The sequence below is a fragment of the Macrotis lagotis genome, chromosome 2, assembly GCF_037893015.1.
Source record: "Macrotis lagotis isolate mMagLag1 chromosome 2, bilby.v1.9.chrom.fasta, whole genome shotgun sequence".
NCBI lineage: Eukaryota > Metazoa > Chordata > Mammalia > Peramelemorphia > Peramelidae > Macrotis > Macrotis lagotis.
Genome location: NC_133659.1, coordinates 169,281,576 through 169,298,851, shown reverse-complemented (window position 1 = coordinate 169,298,851; position 17,276 = coordinate 169,281,576). Strand labels below are relative to the sequence as shown.

The window sequence follows — 17,276 nt, the reverse complement described above, 5'->3', positions numbered from 1 at the left end:
TTGACACATACATTTAGAGCATATTACATACTGTATAGTGTGTTCAATCAGACTCATTATTTAAACTATCATTAGCTCAGGAGTATTTATGAGATTGCATAGATTCATAAATCAATTTGACCTTTGGTTTTTAAAGTATAACAATCTTTCTGAATGGTTATGGAAACATTCCTTCCTTCCCTAGGCCCCAATTCCCATCCCAAGTAAAATTTTGTCTTAAATATTCTATTAACTCTTATACTCAGTCATATATGTCATTATTTTTGAGCTTATCTTTTTTTTTTAAGTTTTTGCATGGCAGTGGGGTTAAGTGGCTTGTCCAAGGCCACACAGCTAGGTAATTATTAAGTGTCTGAGGCCGGATTTGAACTCAGGTACTCCTGACTCAGGGCTGGCACTCTATCCACTGCACCAACTAGCCATCCCATTTTTGATCCTATCTTTTTTCCTTCCTAAACTGTAAACACCTTGAAGGCAAACACTATTTTGCTCATTCCTTGTACCACTTTAAATATTTAAGACCACGATGAGGAAATTAATTATGTTTAACTATATTTCTTTGTAGCAAGTTGTTTTTCTTACCTTTTTAATGAGTAGAGTGTAAGGTGGAAAGTAGAGAGTTTGGAACTGCATATAAAGTAAGATAGAATTTTAAAAATTGAAAAATAAAATCTATTGCTCCTACTTATTAAACCATGCTTTTGGTAAGTCATTTAATCTCCTTTGGCCTTAGTTTATTCAATTATAAAATGAAGAGATTGGACTAAATGACCTTCAGAGCCCTTTAAACCTCTAGTTTTCCATAAATCCAAATATATGATTCTATGATTTAAATATATTTTGTTATCACTACCTTACGTATAATTGTAACAACCATTTTTTTTCCCTAAAAGCAAGAATGCTTTGCCTTCTAGCTAAAATATTTGAGGAGTTCATAAGAATTCTGGTCTCTCATGCCTATTATCAAAAAAGGATATATTGGATTGCAGTTCTGCAGTTCTGTAAAACTTTCAGATACTCATTGTACCCAAGACAGATATTTTTGTCCATTTTGTTTTTCCCCCAAAATTTTATTTTTGAAAAGGACCATAAATTCAGATTTTTTTTTAGGTGAACCACTATTCTCAAGTGTTTTTTTTAAATAAAATTTCCTGTGTTAAATTTCCACCATATCTACTTTTCTTTGACATGATATATATGCATTGCCCACCCCTGTATGTTACTTTTAATGTAATCTTACATCCCTTAGTTTTCAGGGGTAATGAGTAATGAAAGTTTTATAAGTTAGCTTTTATTTTCATTTTTCTTTAAAATATAGAATATTCTGAAACAACTTATTTTAAATGTTGTCCCTCTTCCAGAAGGGGCATCTTACTCTGGAGGACTATCAGATCTGGAGTGTGAAGAATGTACTTGCCAATGAATTTTTAAATCTCCTTTTTCAGGTATGTATGCTTATAAGTAATCCTTTTTAGGGGTGTCTAAGGTGCATTCCCAGTCTTTTCTGTTATAGTGGAATTCATTCTTTGTTCATACTTTGTTTTTAGGTGAAAGAGTATAGACTTTTACCAAGAGTAATTGAGTCTCATGACTTTTAAGTGCTTTAAAACCAAGGCTTAAAAAAATAGAAAACTGGAATGCAGTTATTTAAATAATTTTCTTTTTTACCCATTATGAAGCCTCTCACCATTAAAATTTGGATGTTTCTGTAATTTTCTGTGCTAATCACCTCTTTTCCCAGTACTATTAGTTTAAAACTAGATCATAAATAAATAGAGCTAACTCTTAATTTTGCCAGGGGTGTATTGTCCATTAGTGGATTATTCCCAGCTTGAAGGCTCTTTCAGTTTGGCTGCTCATTAACAGGTCCAAGAAAGATTGACTGGGGAAGGCAGAAACCAATATCTAGGCAAGTGGGGTCCTTTGAGTGTTTATAGTCTCTACTTAACCTATTTTTTGGTAAACATTATGAATCTCTAAGGTTTAGTATCCAAAATAATCCAGGAGAGTTATCCTCAACATAAGAGCTTTCTGAACATGAGTATCTGTCTAGAACCCCTTCGAAATAAATTCTTGAGGATATTATGAAACATTAATCTATGGCATTTGTGTGTGTCTGCGCACATGCGCGCATGCTTGTACACATACACATATGAACAAGCTTTACTGATGATTGATTCCACTAAAATGACTGTTTCCACTACACATATGTCTAACACATGCTAGAAATATCACATTTTATTTTCCAGTAAGAGGTATAGTTTACATTTTACTAAATTTTCCTTTTCCCCTAGTTCATATTATTATGGTGTATACTTATTAAGGATCTAAATCATAGTTTACCTTAGTTTGAGACCTTTCAAAGAAGCTCTCTAAATCTGTCGTGTGATATTTTGAAGAACTTTGAACTGCTCAACGGTAATATTGCACAAATAGAAAATTGGTCATTCCTTAAATTATTGACTGATTATCTTTTATTTAGAATCGATCTCATAGTCCTCTAATATCAATTTAAATCAATCAGCTGTTCCACAATTGATTTAAATTGATGATTTAATAAAGCATTTTCAGAAATGCTATGCAATTCACTACCAGTAATACAATTGAACATTTGTCAGCAATTTAAATCTCATTTAAATTTTTCCTTAGTGTTATATAATGTTTATGGGTATTTTGGTATTTTCATTTTATTGTTCTTCATTCATAATGTACTCATCATCCTCCCTCTCTTTTCCTGGTTGGCTTAGGAAAATAATTTTTTAAGCCCCAGTAACTCTAGAAGAACATATGTGAAGTCATAGATCAGTTACAGTCTGTATTAGTAAAAGATAGAGGGCCCCTTATCAGCAAAAAGGAGGTTTGAAGTGTTTTCCTATTTTTGATTCCAAAGGTTATCTTTGCTGTTTTTTTGTTTATTTCTTTTATTTAAACTATGTAAGGTTGTTTTTGTGTGGAAATAATTTGCAGGATTAATATGGTTAAGCCCATATTTCAAGAGGTAAATATAATTGAGAAAGTTACCTGACATTTACCACATACTTTAAATTTTATGAACATCTCATTTTATATACCAAGATAAGATTAGGGGGCAGCTAGGTGGTGCAGTGGATAAAGCACTGGCCCTGGAGTCAGGAGTACCTGGGTTCAAATCCAGTCTCCGACACTTGATAATTACCTAGTTGTGTGGCCTTGGGCAAGCCACTTAACCCCATTTGCCTTGCAAAAACCTAAAAAAAGAAAAAAAAGAAAAAGTAAAAAAAGATGAGATTAAAATGATTATATGATTTAGACATAAAGATTGGTATCCATAAGCAAATTAAGAGATCATGGACAAAATTACCTGACAGATCTATGATTAAGGGAAGATTTTTATCACCAAATAGAAGATAAAAAAGGATCACAGGAGGTAAAATGGATGATTTTGACTGCATAAAATTAAAAAAAGTTTTGCACAGACAAAACCAGTGCAGTCAAAAGGAAAGCAAGGAACTGGAAGAAAAAAACTTAATATTAGGTTTCTCTGATGCAGGCTTCATTTCACACACACACACACACACGCACACACACACACACACATATGGAACTGAGCCAAATTGATAAAAGAGACATTCTTGAGTTAATAAATGTTCAAAAGATAGGAACAGGCAGTTTTCAGATGAAGGAATCAAAGCTATCAGACTTACAAAATGTGTCCTAAAACACTAATAATTAAAGAAATGTAAGTTAAAACAACTTTTGAGGTGCTACCTCACACCTATAAAATTGTTTACCATGACAGAAAAGCAAATAGACAAATGCGAAGGAGATGTGGAAAAGTAGGAATACCACTGTACTATTGATGGAATTGGGAACTGACCTAATCCTTCTGGAGAGCGATTTAGAATTATACCCAAAGGACTATAAAACTGACCTTTTGATCGAGCAGTACCACTACTAAGTCTTTATCATAAAGAGATCAAAGGAAAAGGACAACATATACAAAGATATTTATCAGGACTGTTCTTGGTGGCAGTATGTTGGAAATTGAGGGACTATCATTTCATGAAGTCTGAATGAAGATTGAAGCATATTTTCTTTTCACTTTATTTTTCTTGTTTGGTTTTTTAAAACAATGTGACTAATATGGCAATACTTTTGTATGACTTCACATGTACAATTAACATATGGCTTATCTTTTCACTGAGCAGGGTAGAGGGTTAAGGGAGGGAGAATTTGGAACTCGGAATTTAAAAATGAACATTTTAATTTTTAAAAAAGAACAATTTTTAGAAGAGGCATAGAAAAAGTTAATATCTAAGGATTGGATTTCCTGTTGAGGCAGAGATTTCTTAAATTTTTTAGAAGACAGTCTTATTATATAGCTTTGTTACTTTGACCCTAGGTAGGAATTACAAAATATAAGTTAATATGGAAATGTGAAGTATGACTATTTAGCATTATTATTAGTCATCATTTGCTAGTATCTGCACATTCTAGTGTTTCTCTCTTACCTTCTCTGCTTCTACTACCACCACTACCACTAGCACTGCTGCCCTTCCTGATTGCCAAAAATTTAGGTCTTAAATAAGTAAGAGAAGAATGGTAAAAGTATAGTAATAATGATAATAATATAGTCATTAATAAAAACTGAAAAGAACCTGTTTTTTCCATCCTACATTCTTAAACTGATCCATTAGCTCTTTGAAGCTCCAACAGAGGAGATTGCCCCTTTGGTTTAACTCCTATCCCATATTCTCTCAAAATTTCACCTTTGATATTCATGTGATTTGCTAGGGGGGCTTCCTCCCTGTTTTCTTGACCTCACAGAGGCTACCTACCTGTCATTCCTCACTCTTGACTAACCCATCTTCTCCTATTAAATCTTGTAATCTTGAATGACATCCTTTTTTTCCTTCTCTGTATAGTTCATATTTTGTCATGTGTTGCACCTAACTCATATTCTCCATCCACATCCCAATTGCCCTTTGTATAATACTTATCTTTAGTTCTTTGTATGTAATGCTGTTCCATATCATTGCCATATTGCAACACTGGGAAAATATTAGTATTGAAAGATGGGGGTGTTGTTTTGATGGAAAACTTTGCAATTTCCTAAAAGCAATTGAGCCTGCTTTCTTCCTTTTCAGCAGCTGTGAGCCATCTGATTCTCTGTCTGTGCTTTCTATCCTAGATAAACATACCATTGGAGAAGTTCTATAGCATATCCATCCAATCACATATGAAAATCTGTCCAATGCACATGTTTCTTCTATTTTGTCCTGTAGATAGGCTAAACTTTTCGAGGGATTTCAGAGTCTTTCCAGGATTCTTTCTAATGTTTTGGGACTTCATGCAACCAGCTTTTCAATTGTGAAGTAAGAATGGAAGACCTCATCATACATAATGATCAACTTGGATTTACAATGAAAAACTCTTCCATCAAAGGAACAAACCTTTGACAAGCTTATCACCATATCTTTCCTGATATTTATCAAAATTGCTACATGGCTATTTCTTTTATTAAATCTTCCAGGGAATCTTGAAAGATATTAATGCGTGGATGGGAGACAATTTGATGTAATTAAAGAACATTCAAGATGGTGGTTTTTCTGCCAAATCAAATGATTTTTCATAATCAACAAAGAAATCAAATTGACACAGTGGAAATTATATCTTTCAATTAATTCTGATTGTCAAAATGTGATCACTGTTGAATTTTGTTTTTGAAAACCTGCCTGTTCCTTAAGAAAGTTCTTATTGCAGATTCCCTTAATTCCATATAGATGACTTATAAGAGATTTTGTGTAGCTGGGACAAGAGTTTTGATTGTTCTCTTGGTCACCTTTTGGAGGAGGGGTCATAGATAAGCTCTTAGCCCACATCTTTACTATCTTACCCTTCCTGGGATATCTCATATATTGGTCTCTCACATTGCCTTCATAATTATAAATTTCCAACATGAAACTCCCTATATACACTGTACTTGGTCCAATTTGCCTACTTTATTTTCTAGTATCCTTTCTACCTCCTTTATAATTACTTAAAGTTCTACAATATTAGGCTTTCCTTTCTTTGATAGAAAAGCCAATTCATTGAAATGTTTTTTGCAAGTCTTTTCCATTTTTCTCTGAGGTCCTCCCATTTTATCAAATCTCTTTCTTTATAATATCAATTTTATTCTTCATATTGTGATTTTAAAATCAGTCTTGTGTTTTTTTATAAACTAGCTAAAACTTTCAGTTCAAACTGACACTATGGTCTTATTAATCCAGCACCCTATCTGGGAAATGAGCCTCCTGTTTTGTACTTGTAATGCTTTTGGTATGTCAACTATTGGCATGTGTTGGTAAATTTTTCCTTCCCTCTCCTTTTCCTTAGGTGTGCCATATTGTCCTGGGTTTAAGACCTGCTACTCCAGAAGAAGAAGGTCAAATCATTAGGTAAATGTGGTAGTATTTATTTCCTTTATATAGCCAGCTACATTGACAGAGAGACAAGGAATGGAACAAAGGAGGAGGAAAACATCTAATCAAAATTAGTTGCACTTAACATTTTTTTGCCATTCAAAGTTAACTCCTATAATTTATGGTATATAATGTTTCTTCTTAAATTGTCCTCTCTTTTGGTAGGCTAATGAAGTATTCTATTTAATTGTCAGGCTTGGAGTTACCACAGATCAAATGTATGGATTGGCCGTTTTGGAGAATTGGCAAATGAAATATCCTTAATATTAAAATTAATACTGATAAAAATTAAATATCTAGTAATTCAGAAAGCCATTGGCATTTTTCAGCAATACACAGTTGTTTTATGAATGTAATACATTTGAGGCTAGAGAAGGTCTGACTGAATCTATTGTGGCTCTTGCATATCCTGTAATTGCTTTTTTGAGTGAATCATTGGTATAGTATTTTCTTTGCCATTTGGTTCCTTATAATAGGATATAGAAGAAATTTATAATTATCTGAGCCTCTGCTCTCAGCAATTCTGAGTATTATGCATCTTGTTCATGAGGTGCTTTATATCATATAAAATAACTTAACAATTCCTTGCCTTATTTATTCCCTTGATGAGGTAGCTAGAGAAAGGTATCTCCTTTTTTTTTAGGTTAGGAAACTGAAGTTTAATGAGGTTAAATGATTTGACCAAGATATCATAACTAGGCAGTGCTAAATATTCATTGCATTTAGGTTATTTGGAATCTCTGGAGGTCATTTGGTTAGTCTAGAGTTGAGTCAGGAAGTTCTGAGTTCATATCTTGCCTAAGGTACCAACACTCTAGCAGGTTGCTTAATTTTTCTCACTCTCAGTTTCCTCATCTATAAAATAGGGACAATAGAGTTGCTATGAAGAGCAAAGGAGATAATATATGTAAAGTGCTTTCTAATCCCTAAAATAAATATTTATTTTTTCTCACAAACTCATTATTTGAACATAGAAGTACAGATTAAAGCCCAGATTGTCACCTCTGCAATCAGTCCATCTCCTTTTGTGCTTCATCTAAGCAATCTGTTTGCCTTTAAATCAAACTCTTCAATCATAAATATAATTAAAATTCTGTCCTAAAAATTAAAATACAATTTACTCTTTTTTAAAAAAAAATATTTTTCCTCTGTTTTTAACTTGGTTGAATTCTCACATTTTTATTACTTTTATAGCTTTCAAATATTGTTAGATGTGTTGAAAGATTTGTATTCATTTTCTTTAATTTCTTTTAACCATTATTGGAAAAAAGAAAAACAATGAGACAAAAGAAGACTCAATAGAAGCTTTTATAACAGTATTGGTTTTTGGCTTATGGTATCTTGATTTTTTCTTACAACTTGTGTGTCACCCAATATGATTTCATAATAAATCTTTCTTTTTTTAAGACCCATTATTTCTTTGATATAGAAAACTCTGATTATTGAATCTCTTTCTCTCTCCCCCCAATTCTGGTCAATGTTTACTCAGCAAATTTTAATGTTATTTCACTGGTACTATGAGAAGTTAAGGGATTTGCCCAGTGTTAGGCAGCTAGTCTATGTCAGAGGTGAGACTTGAATTAGGTCTTTTCTGACTCTGAGGCTCTCAACAAATGTGTAATGTCATAGATTTAGAGTTAGAAGAAAACTTGGAGACCATTTAGTTCAAAAATCTCATTTTGTAGATGCAGTACTAAAATCGCAAGGGTAAAGAATTTGCTCAAGGTGCCATCAGTAAAAATTGGCTGAATTCATATTTGAATTCAGATACTTTCTCCAAATTGGCATACTTTTCACTTTACCTTCCTGCCTCTCATACTATATTTTGGATGCATCATTAGGTAACTCAACATCATATTTATTTAAATTTTTTAAATTTAAAATAAACTATAAAAATCATTTACCACCTTCTACCTTAATTTCCAGTTTTTCCACTTGTTTTCTACCTGAAGACTAATTTGTTGAACATTATCTAAAGGAAAGTGGATTAACTCACAATCTAATGAAGTCAGGTTTATTCCTGACATACTATCTTTTAAGAATTTATTCTTTCCAGAAAAACGTTGCACACCATAACAGCAACATGGGGTTGATGATCAATCTTAATGGACTTGCTCATTTCATCAGTGCAACAATCAGGGACAATTTTAGGGTATCTCCAATGAAGAATACCATCTGTAGCCAGAGAAAGCGCTGTGGAATTTAAACAAAGACCAAAGACTTAACCTTTAATTTTTTTTTAAAAAAGATTATCTTATTATGTAATTTTGCTATCTCTTATATTTTATTTTTTCCTTAAGGATATGATTTCTCTCTCAAAACATTCAATTTTGATCAATGTGTAGCATGGAAACACAATGTAAAGACTATTAGATTGCCTTCTGTGGGGAGTGGGGGGGAAGTGAGATTAGGGGAAACATTTAAAATTTAAAAATTTTTTAAAAAGAAAAGAATTCTTTAATGAATTTTCTGCTTTATAAAAACCCTTTCAGCTAGATTGATAATGGAGTCCATGATTTCTTTTATTCATTATACAGGTTCTGGATGCTCCTAATTAGATGTAAGAAAATGTGGGGCAAATGACTTATTTGAAGTTATTCAGCTTTAAGAACTTTATGTAGCCATTTGTTCTTTATTATTGTTTCTGTATCTAGTTTCCTATTTGACATAAGTGCATTGATTTATTTTTGTACATGCAGGGGTTGGTTAGAAAGAGAGAGCAGGTATGGCCTACAACCGGGGCACAACTGGTTCATCATCTCCATGCAGTGGTGGCAACAATGGAAAGATTATGTCAAATATGTAAGTATAATCCCCTCTATATTTACACAGCTTTAAGTTCATTTTCAGATATATTTATCCTCCCACAATCCATTAATAAAAATCTTTAGTTTTATGGTAACACATCTATGACTCTATCTTGTGTTAGAGACAGAACTTTAAGTAAGTTTTTCCAGCCTATTCAAGGCTTGGAAAGACACTAATTTCAGACACTATCAAGCTTCATTATTCTTATTGTCATTGTTCCAGTACATCCTCTTTTGTGGAGAAATTCCATTTTAGAGAATGTCAGTTTAAGCATAGGAGGAAGATTTATACTTTTTTTTCCTTAGGTTTTTTTGCAAGGCAATGGGGTTAAGTGGCTTGTCCCACAGCTAGATAATTATTAAGTGTCTGAGGCTGGATTTGAACTCAGGAACTCCTGACTCCAGAGCCAGTGCTCTATCCACTGTGCTACCTAGCCACCCTGAAGATTTATACTTTTAAAAGAGATTTTAAATCATCCAATATTAAATTTTTTCACAGGTTAGGTGATTTAAGAGATTTAAGAAAGGATTCTCATCTGATTTTACTGACTTGTAATGAAGAACTTTATCTCTCATAGGAATAGTTAGTGGATTTATTGACATTGTCATTCGGATCAGTAGACAACTGATTTGAAGGGCATTATTTCTAGGTAAATAGCTAAGAAAAAGAGAACAAGTTAGAAATAGTATTTTATTTATTCATTTATTTATTTATTTTTAGTTTTTTGCAAGGCAAAGGGGCTTAAGTGGCTTGCCCAAGGCCACACGGCTAGGTATCTGAGGCTGGATTTGAACTCAGGTACTCCTGACTCCAAGGCCAGTGCTCTATCCACTGCGCCACCTAGCTGCCCCGAAATAGTATTTCAATCAGCAAGCTTTTAATGAACTGGTATTTCTTTAGAAAGTACTGGATTTAGAAGTGAGGTGGACTAGTTTAAATATTCTGCATTGTATGGTAAATTCATTAGAAAGTCTGAAAATATGTGTTATGTGAAGGGAAGTGATTATGAATCAGAGAGAACGGAGAAAGGTTAATTAGTAGGGAACATTATTAGACTTTAAATGATGGAGCAGAGATGTTGCATGAATTGATAGTTTATTCTGGTTGTTCTCTGAATAATGCATTAGCTGATAGTAGGGTGGGAAACTTCTGGCCAGGATGGTTAAATGAACAGAAGCACACACCTCACTCCAGCTGACTCCAGCAAAAACCTGAAGTTTACTCCAGACTGAATAATCACCAAGAAGTATAATTGGAAACTACAGTAAATGACATTTTTTTTCACTCAGAGCCATATAAAAAGTCATTCAGAAACCCATGGACAATTGAAAAGGGTTACCAGCAAAACGCATCTCAGCATAGTCAAATAAGTTACCCATCTCAGCACACCCAGTGAGAGTCAGGCCTGGATGCCACAAGAATTTAGATCTCCCTTAGGAAACTCCCCAAAACACAAAATTGGTCAGAAACTACACTCAGAACTTGAGAATCCAGTAGGAGCTACAATGACTGCTACAGGTTGGCAGTACTCTGTCTTAAATAATCCAATTAGAGTTCCTAAGATCCTACTATGTTGTTCTGAGGTGAGATAGAAGTATTCTGAACTGCAAGGATCTCTAGAGGGGTCTAACCTTGGTATATGGAATTTAGGTGAACCAGATTAAGACCAAGGAAGACCACACCAAAAGCATAGGAGGGAGTGGAGTCTGGCCCTGGTAAAAAAACTCTAATTCATAAACTAATGTAAACTAAATAAATCAAAGAAGATACTGACCAGTATTTTTAAAAAATCATTGTAAATCTGGATGTCCCTAAAATCTAGTTTCAGAAAAAAGAATAAATCCCTAGCAATTGCAGGTAGATGATCTAAAGAAAAAAAATATGGTTTTCACAAGAACTATGAATAATAAATAAAAAATTTTCTAAAAGAAATGTTTTTTTAAATATAAAGAATTGAAATACAAATAAATAGCTTAGAAAGGACAAGAAAGTGGTAAGCCTTACCCTCTAATGAACTCCCTGAAAAACTCAAAGGGCCAAGCAGAAATAATTTACTTCATTAAGAAATCAAAAAAATATTTTAAAAAGTATCAAAAGATTGAAAAAAAGAAAATATAAGATTTGATATTAAGAACAACTGGCTTGCAAGATTGGTTGTGAGTTATTTTTAAAATTATTGGACTCAAAACCATGATTTTTTAAAAAAAAACTTTTACACTATGTTTCAAAAACATTATAAAGGAAAACTTCCCAGATCTGTTAAAACTGGAAGTAAAAGTAAAGATAAAATAAATCCACCCATCACCTTCTTAAAGAAATTCCACGAGGAGAAAGTCCCAAGAACACCACAGACAAAAATCTATAGCTTTCATTTGAAAGAAAAAAATAATGGTAAAATTTAGGAAAAGAACAGGTCAAAGGAACTACAGTTAGAATCACACAAGTCCTGACTTTTTCTATTATAAATGAAAAGAAAGCTTGAACACAGTATTTCAAAAGGTAAAATGCATTAACATACAATTAAGAGTAACTTAAACTGCAAAACATAATGCAGTATAATGGGGAGAAAACACAGAACTTTAGTGGAATATAAAACTTATTATAAGTTCTAATGAAAAGACCAGAAGTGAACAGAAACCTTAAATACAAACATCAAAATCAGGAGAAATCTAGAAAGGCAAATTTATTTGAACATTAAAAGGAACTATGTAGATAACTGATCAACATATTGAAGAAGTAACAATGTCCCTTCAGACCTGGAAGTTAAATAAGAAAAACAGTGCCAGTGGGTTGATTGTTTACTTTTAGGGTTTTAAGAACAGGAAAGAGAAGGGAGAGTAAATTTAGAAAGAAAGATAAGAATAATAAAATAAAGAATAAAGGGATTGAACCTGATGTTTCTCACAATTAAAGGGTAATATATTAACATGAAGGAAGAAGTGTAGGGAAACTGGCATCAAATGAACCTTAGTCTTCTCTGATATGGACAAAGAAGAATTGAACTTGGCATGATGAATAAAATGAACATGCATAATTTGGTGTAGAAATACAGCAAAAAATCAGGCTCAACAGAGAAACAAATAGGGTTGGAAGGGTGGGCTAAGGTTAAAAGGAAAAAATTCTGGGGAGGGAATAGTTGCAAGCAAAACCAAATATCCTAATATTGAAGGAGAAATTAAAAGAAAAAAACAAAGTAAAATGAAAAACCTAGATGCTAAGGGGATGTTCATCAGTTGAGGAATGGCTGAATAAATTGTAGTGTGAATGGAATAGAATATTATTATGCTGTAAGAAAACATGAAAGAGCATTTCAGAGCAACCTGTGTAGTATGAACTGATACAGAGTGAAGTGAGTTACATCCATGAAAAGTTTTTACAATTACATTGTAAAAACAAATAATTTTTAAAAAGACTTAATTTTAGTCAAGGTCATCTCTCATGAAAAGCTATGTCAAAGCATTTTACCTACCTCTTAACATAAACTTAGGTTATAGACTCAAGAAAGGATTTTTGAATGTGACCAATATGTAGATTTGTTTTGCTTTACTCTGCTTATTCAGTACAAGATTCGTCCCACTTTTTAATTGGAGGTTGGGGGTAAAGAGAGGCATTAGCAGTAGTTTTTTTTTATATTAATTTTTTTCCATTACATGCAAAGATTTTCAACAGTCATTCTTGTAAGGTTTCAAGTTCCACAGTTTTTTATATCCCTTCCTTCCCTCTACCCTCCACATGACAGTGAGCAGTCTGATATAGATTATACATGTACAACCATGTTAAACATTTCCATATTAGTCCTGTTGTGAAAGAGCTGAGTCTGTCATAGTTGATCATTTCACAGTGTTGCCTTTTAATGAGTTTGATGTAATCCTGATTTTACTCACTTCACCCAGCATCAGTACATGCAAGTCTTTCCAGGCTTTTCTGAAGTCATGATTTCTTACAGAACATAGTACTCCATCACATTCTTAATTCACAATTTTTCAGCCATTTCCCAATTGATAGATATCCTCTCAATTTCCAATTCTTTGCCACTACAAAAAGAGCTGCTTTAATTCTTTTTGTGTATATGGGTCTTTTGCCCTTCTTTATAATCTCTTTGCAATATAGACCTAGTAGTAGAGCAAGCAGTAGAGATTTTTAAAAAAAAAGAAAATCATTAAAACATTTTTAACATGCATTAAAGAGTTCAGAAGGAAGTTCAAAAGGAAGCACAGACAAGCAAAGTAGTTTTGAAAGTAATGATTTGAATTTTTATTTTAATAAAGTATTATGAAATTATTAAAATATTTTAAGTGTTTTAAGTTCAGTATTAATTTCTTTTTAGGTTTTTGCAAAGGAATGGGGTTAAGTGGCTTGCCCAAGGCCACACAGGTAGGCAGTTATTAAGCTTCTGAGGCCAAATTTGAACCCAGGTACTCCTGACTCCAGGACCAGTGCTCTATCCAATGCACCATTTAGCCACCCCAGAATTAATTTTTTTAAAAAATGAAAAGAGAGGAGTAGCTAGGTGGCACAGTGGATAGAGCACCAGACCTGGAGTCCAAAGGACCTGAGTTCAAATTTGCTCTCAGAAACATAATAATTACCTAGCTGTGTGCCCTTGGGCAAGTCACTGCCTTGTAAAAAATTAAAAAAGAAAAGAAAAGAGAGTAAAGGTAGGAAAATCTGTAGACTATTGGAGTAGTTAACTCAGGTAGTAACTAAAGGTTGAACTTGATTGGAGGCAGTGGGAATAAAAAAGAAGTGTCAAATATAATTTTTAAATATTTTATTTTTTACAATTACATGTAAAAACAATTTTTTCACATGTATTTTTAAATTTTTGAATTTCATATTCCCTCTTTCCTCCCCCCATTGAGAAGGCAAACAATTTATTATTATATATGTTCAGTCATTTAAACATTTACATATTGATTATAATTTGGTGGGGAAAGCTGATATAGAATCCCTCACATTACTACTCCCTCCAAAAAAAAAAGACCCAAACACATAAAAAACAAAAAAAAAAAAATAGAAAAATTAAAAAAAATATTCTTCAATCTGTGTTTAGACTCTATCAGTTCTTTTTCTGGAGGGAGATAGCATTTTTTATCATTAGTCCTTCAGAATTGTCTTGGATCATTGCATTGCTGAGAATAAATGTGAGATCTTAGAGACAAGTGATTGAATATGAAAGTCAAGAATGAGGGAGGACTCAAAGATCTCATCCAAGAGTAGGAAGAGTCATTGAATGATGGTCCTAAGGACAAAAATGTTGAAATCAGAAAGGGGAAGATTGGGGGAAGGAAAGAATGGAAATCTTTGGACTGTTGATTTTGAAGAGCTGTTGGAAATTCAGCTAGAGGTTATCTGAAGAGAGCTAGTGATGACTCTGGGAGTCAGTTAGAGGAGTGATTAGAACTAAAGATATCTTTTTGAGTTACTTAGTTTTTTTAATATGGTTTTGAGAAATTAATTTGATTTTAGGATTCATATTCATTTATTTTCAAGTCAGCCTTTAGAATTGATGGTTACCCTTTTTCTCCTCATAACCAGGATTGAAGAAGGTGACCTATTCTTTATAGCCTTCTCTTAAGTTACAGTTTAGACTATGACATCCCTTTCTTCATATACAGGGACATATGACACACAATACTGATACTATCTCTTCACATTATGACTTTCCCTTAGTAGTGAAAAAGGCACATGCTTGAGGTACTGGATAATGTGATCTTTACTTTGGACTTGTATCTTAAAGAATATTCTGTTAACCTTATAAGTTATTTAACTTTAATGTGTTGTTTCTTTACTAAGCAGCCACATATACTAGAGTACTAATTTTCTCAGGGAGTTAACAGGATTCATATAGAGGTAAAAGGATTTTATGAATTTCTAAGTGGAAGAAACAAAGGGCAAGGGAATTACTGTTTACATTGGAAAATAAACAGTTATAGCTCAAAAGTGATTTATCCCAGCTTGTTATGATCCACTTGGGCTTTTTGAGTACTTGATTGTTTCTCTGTTGACTGGGTTCTAATTGATATTTTCCCTTTATAACAAGTTAGCCCCTTCCCTTCTTATTGAACTCTCTAGAAATATAAACCAGAATAAATGGGGAAATCTGTTTTGCTCAATCCTTTGTGATATGCTTGTGTATTTTTTCTTCTGCTTGAGAACTTTCAAAAAAACCCAACAGCACCCTGTATATTTTTTTGATGCTAGAATATATAGATTTTAAATCATAAAACTTGGGCACTAGAAAGGACTTTTGAATATATCTACTGCAACCCTTTCCATTGCCTGATGAGTAGACTGCAGCCAGGAATAAGTTAAAGGATATACCCAAAGTTTTTGACTGAGTAGTTTTTGAACCCAGGTCTCATTTGAGTACTTTTTCTGGTACACTGTACTACTTCCCATGTTTACCTAACCACCTTTTTTAATATGCCTCAGGGATATAAAATTGACACCATTCTGAACAATTGAGTTAGCTACATTTTAATACATTATTCAGTTCTTTTGTAAATAAGACCTTACAGATGCAGAATTGATAGCTGATGCATATAACAAACACTGATTTTTCTCTTATTATGTGCCAGATACTATGCTATGCAAAAAGAAAATCATGAAATTGGCAATAGTCTTGAGCCCTTCCTACTATGCTAGGGTTACAAAGATAGAAAAGAACAAAAGAATCCCTCACCTCATATGACTGATATTTGAAGCATGTATACAGATAAAGAAATAATCTCTTCCATATGTATGTATGTATTTATGCATCCATGGAATAAAGAACATGTTAAAAGGAATATATAAAGGCAGGGTCTGATGTTTTAAATGTTGAAGGAATTTTTATCTCAGATGTAGTAGAGAGTCACTGGTACTTTTTAACAAGGGGAATGAAATGGTCATATATATGTTTTAATAATATCAGTTTATGGGGCAGCTAGTTGGCGTAGTGGATAAAGCACCGGCCCTGGAGTCCAGGAGTACCTGGGTTCAACTCTTGTCTAAGACACTTAATAATAACCTAGCTGTGTGGCACTTGGGCAAGCCACTTAACCCCATTTGCCTTGCAAAAAAAAAAACTAAAAAAAATATCAGTTTATGAACTATGTGTGGGAAGATTGGAGAGAAGGAAAACAGGATTTAGGAAACCAGTCAAGTAACTGTCTCAAAAATCTGGGGGTAAAATGTGATAAAAGTCTGAATTAGTATAATTTAGTATTAATAGTATTAATAGGAAAAGATACAACAGATGTTGTAAAGGTGATTGGTAAAACTTAAATAATTGAATAGTGGAATGAGGGAGTTGGAATAGTCAAGGATGACAGATTATTAATTTGCCTCTTTTTTTTTAAAGCTCCAGTCCATCTTTTAATTTTTTTTGAAAAATTCCTGACATTACAGAACTAAACTGAAATGTATTAATATTCCACTCTTACATTTCAATGACAAAAACAGAAAAAAAAATTCATGAGCCCCCCAAAAAAACAAAAACAAAAAAGAAACAAAAAAAAATAAAAAAAAACAGGGAAAAGCTTATAAAACTAAATATGGTTCTCAGCATTAACGGCTGAACAGAGAAAGGAATTAAAATGCTGTAATTAAAAAAATCACGAGTGGATGATAAAGTTGTGTAGAAACTGAAAATTTACAAACTATTTAAAACCTGGAATCGCTGACTGTTCAGAAACTACACAGATGGATCATGGGTGGTGAACAGCAGAAGGGGGGGTTATGGGTGAGTCTGCATTGTTCTAGCTGCTCCCCATGCCACCCGTCTCCGAGGAAAGCCTGACATTGATTAGATACTGGGCCAGGCTAATGCTGGCAGCAGATCCAGTGATGGTAACCTGCCTATCAGTAGATCCTTCCACTGGATTGGCAATTTTGATCTGAGCAAAAATATGGAACGCTTCACGAATTTGCGTGTCATCCTTGCTCAGGGGCCATGCTCATCTTCTCTGTATCGTTCCAATTTTAGTATATGTGCTGCCAAAGCAAGCATGTTTTTTTGTTTTTGCAAGGCCATGAGGGTTA

General features: G+C 33.2%; 1 protein-coding gene and 1 non-coding gene across 3 annotated transcripts in view; one reads left to right on the top strand and one right to left on the bottom strand.

The window, feature by feature from the left end:
• USP32 (ubiquitin specific peptidase 32) overlaps nt 1-17,276 on the top strand; it is a 244,747-nt gene that overhangs the window by 152,430 nt on the left and 75,041 nt on the right. For both annotated transcript variants that reach the window (XM_074223514.1, XM_074223515.1), the window contains exons 10-12: nt 1,362-1,445; nt 6,358-6,419; nt 9,143-9,245. In XM_074223514.1, the coding sequence (XP_074079615.1) occupies nt 1,362-1,445; nt 6,358-6,419; nt 9,143-9,245 (249 nt within the window). The remainder of the gene's footprint in view (nt 1-1,361; nt 1,446-6,357; nt 6,420-9,142; nt 9,246-17,276) is intronic.
• Nucleotides 17,138-17,240, bottom strand: LOC141515631 (U6 spliceosomal RNA). The gene has a single exon (XR_012476394.1). It is a non-coding gene; the product is annotated as a U6 spliceosomal RNA (small nuclear RNA).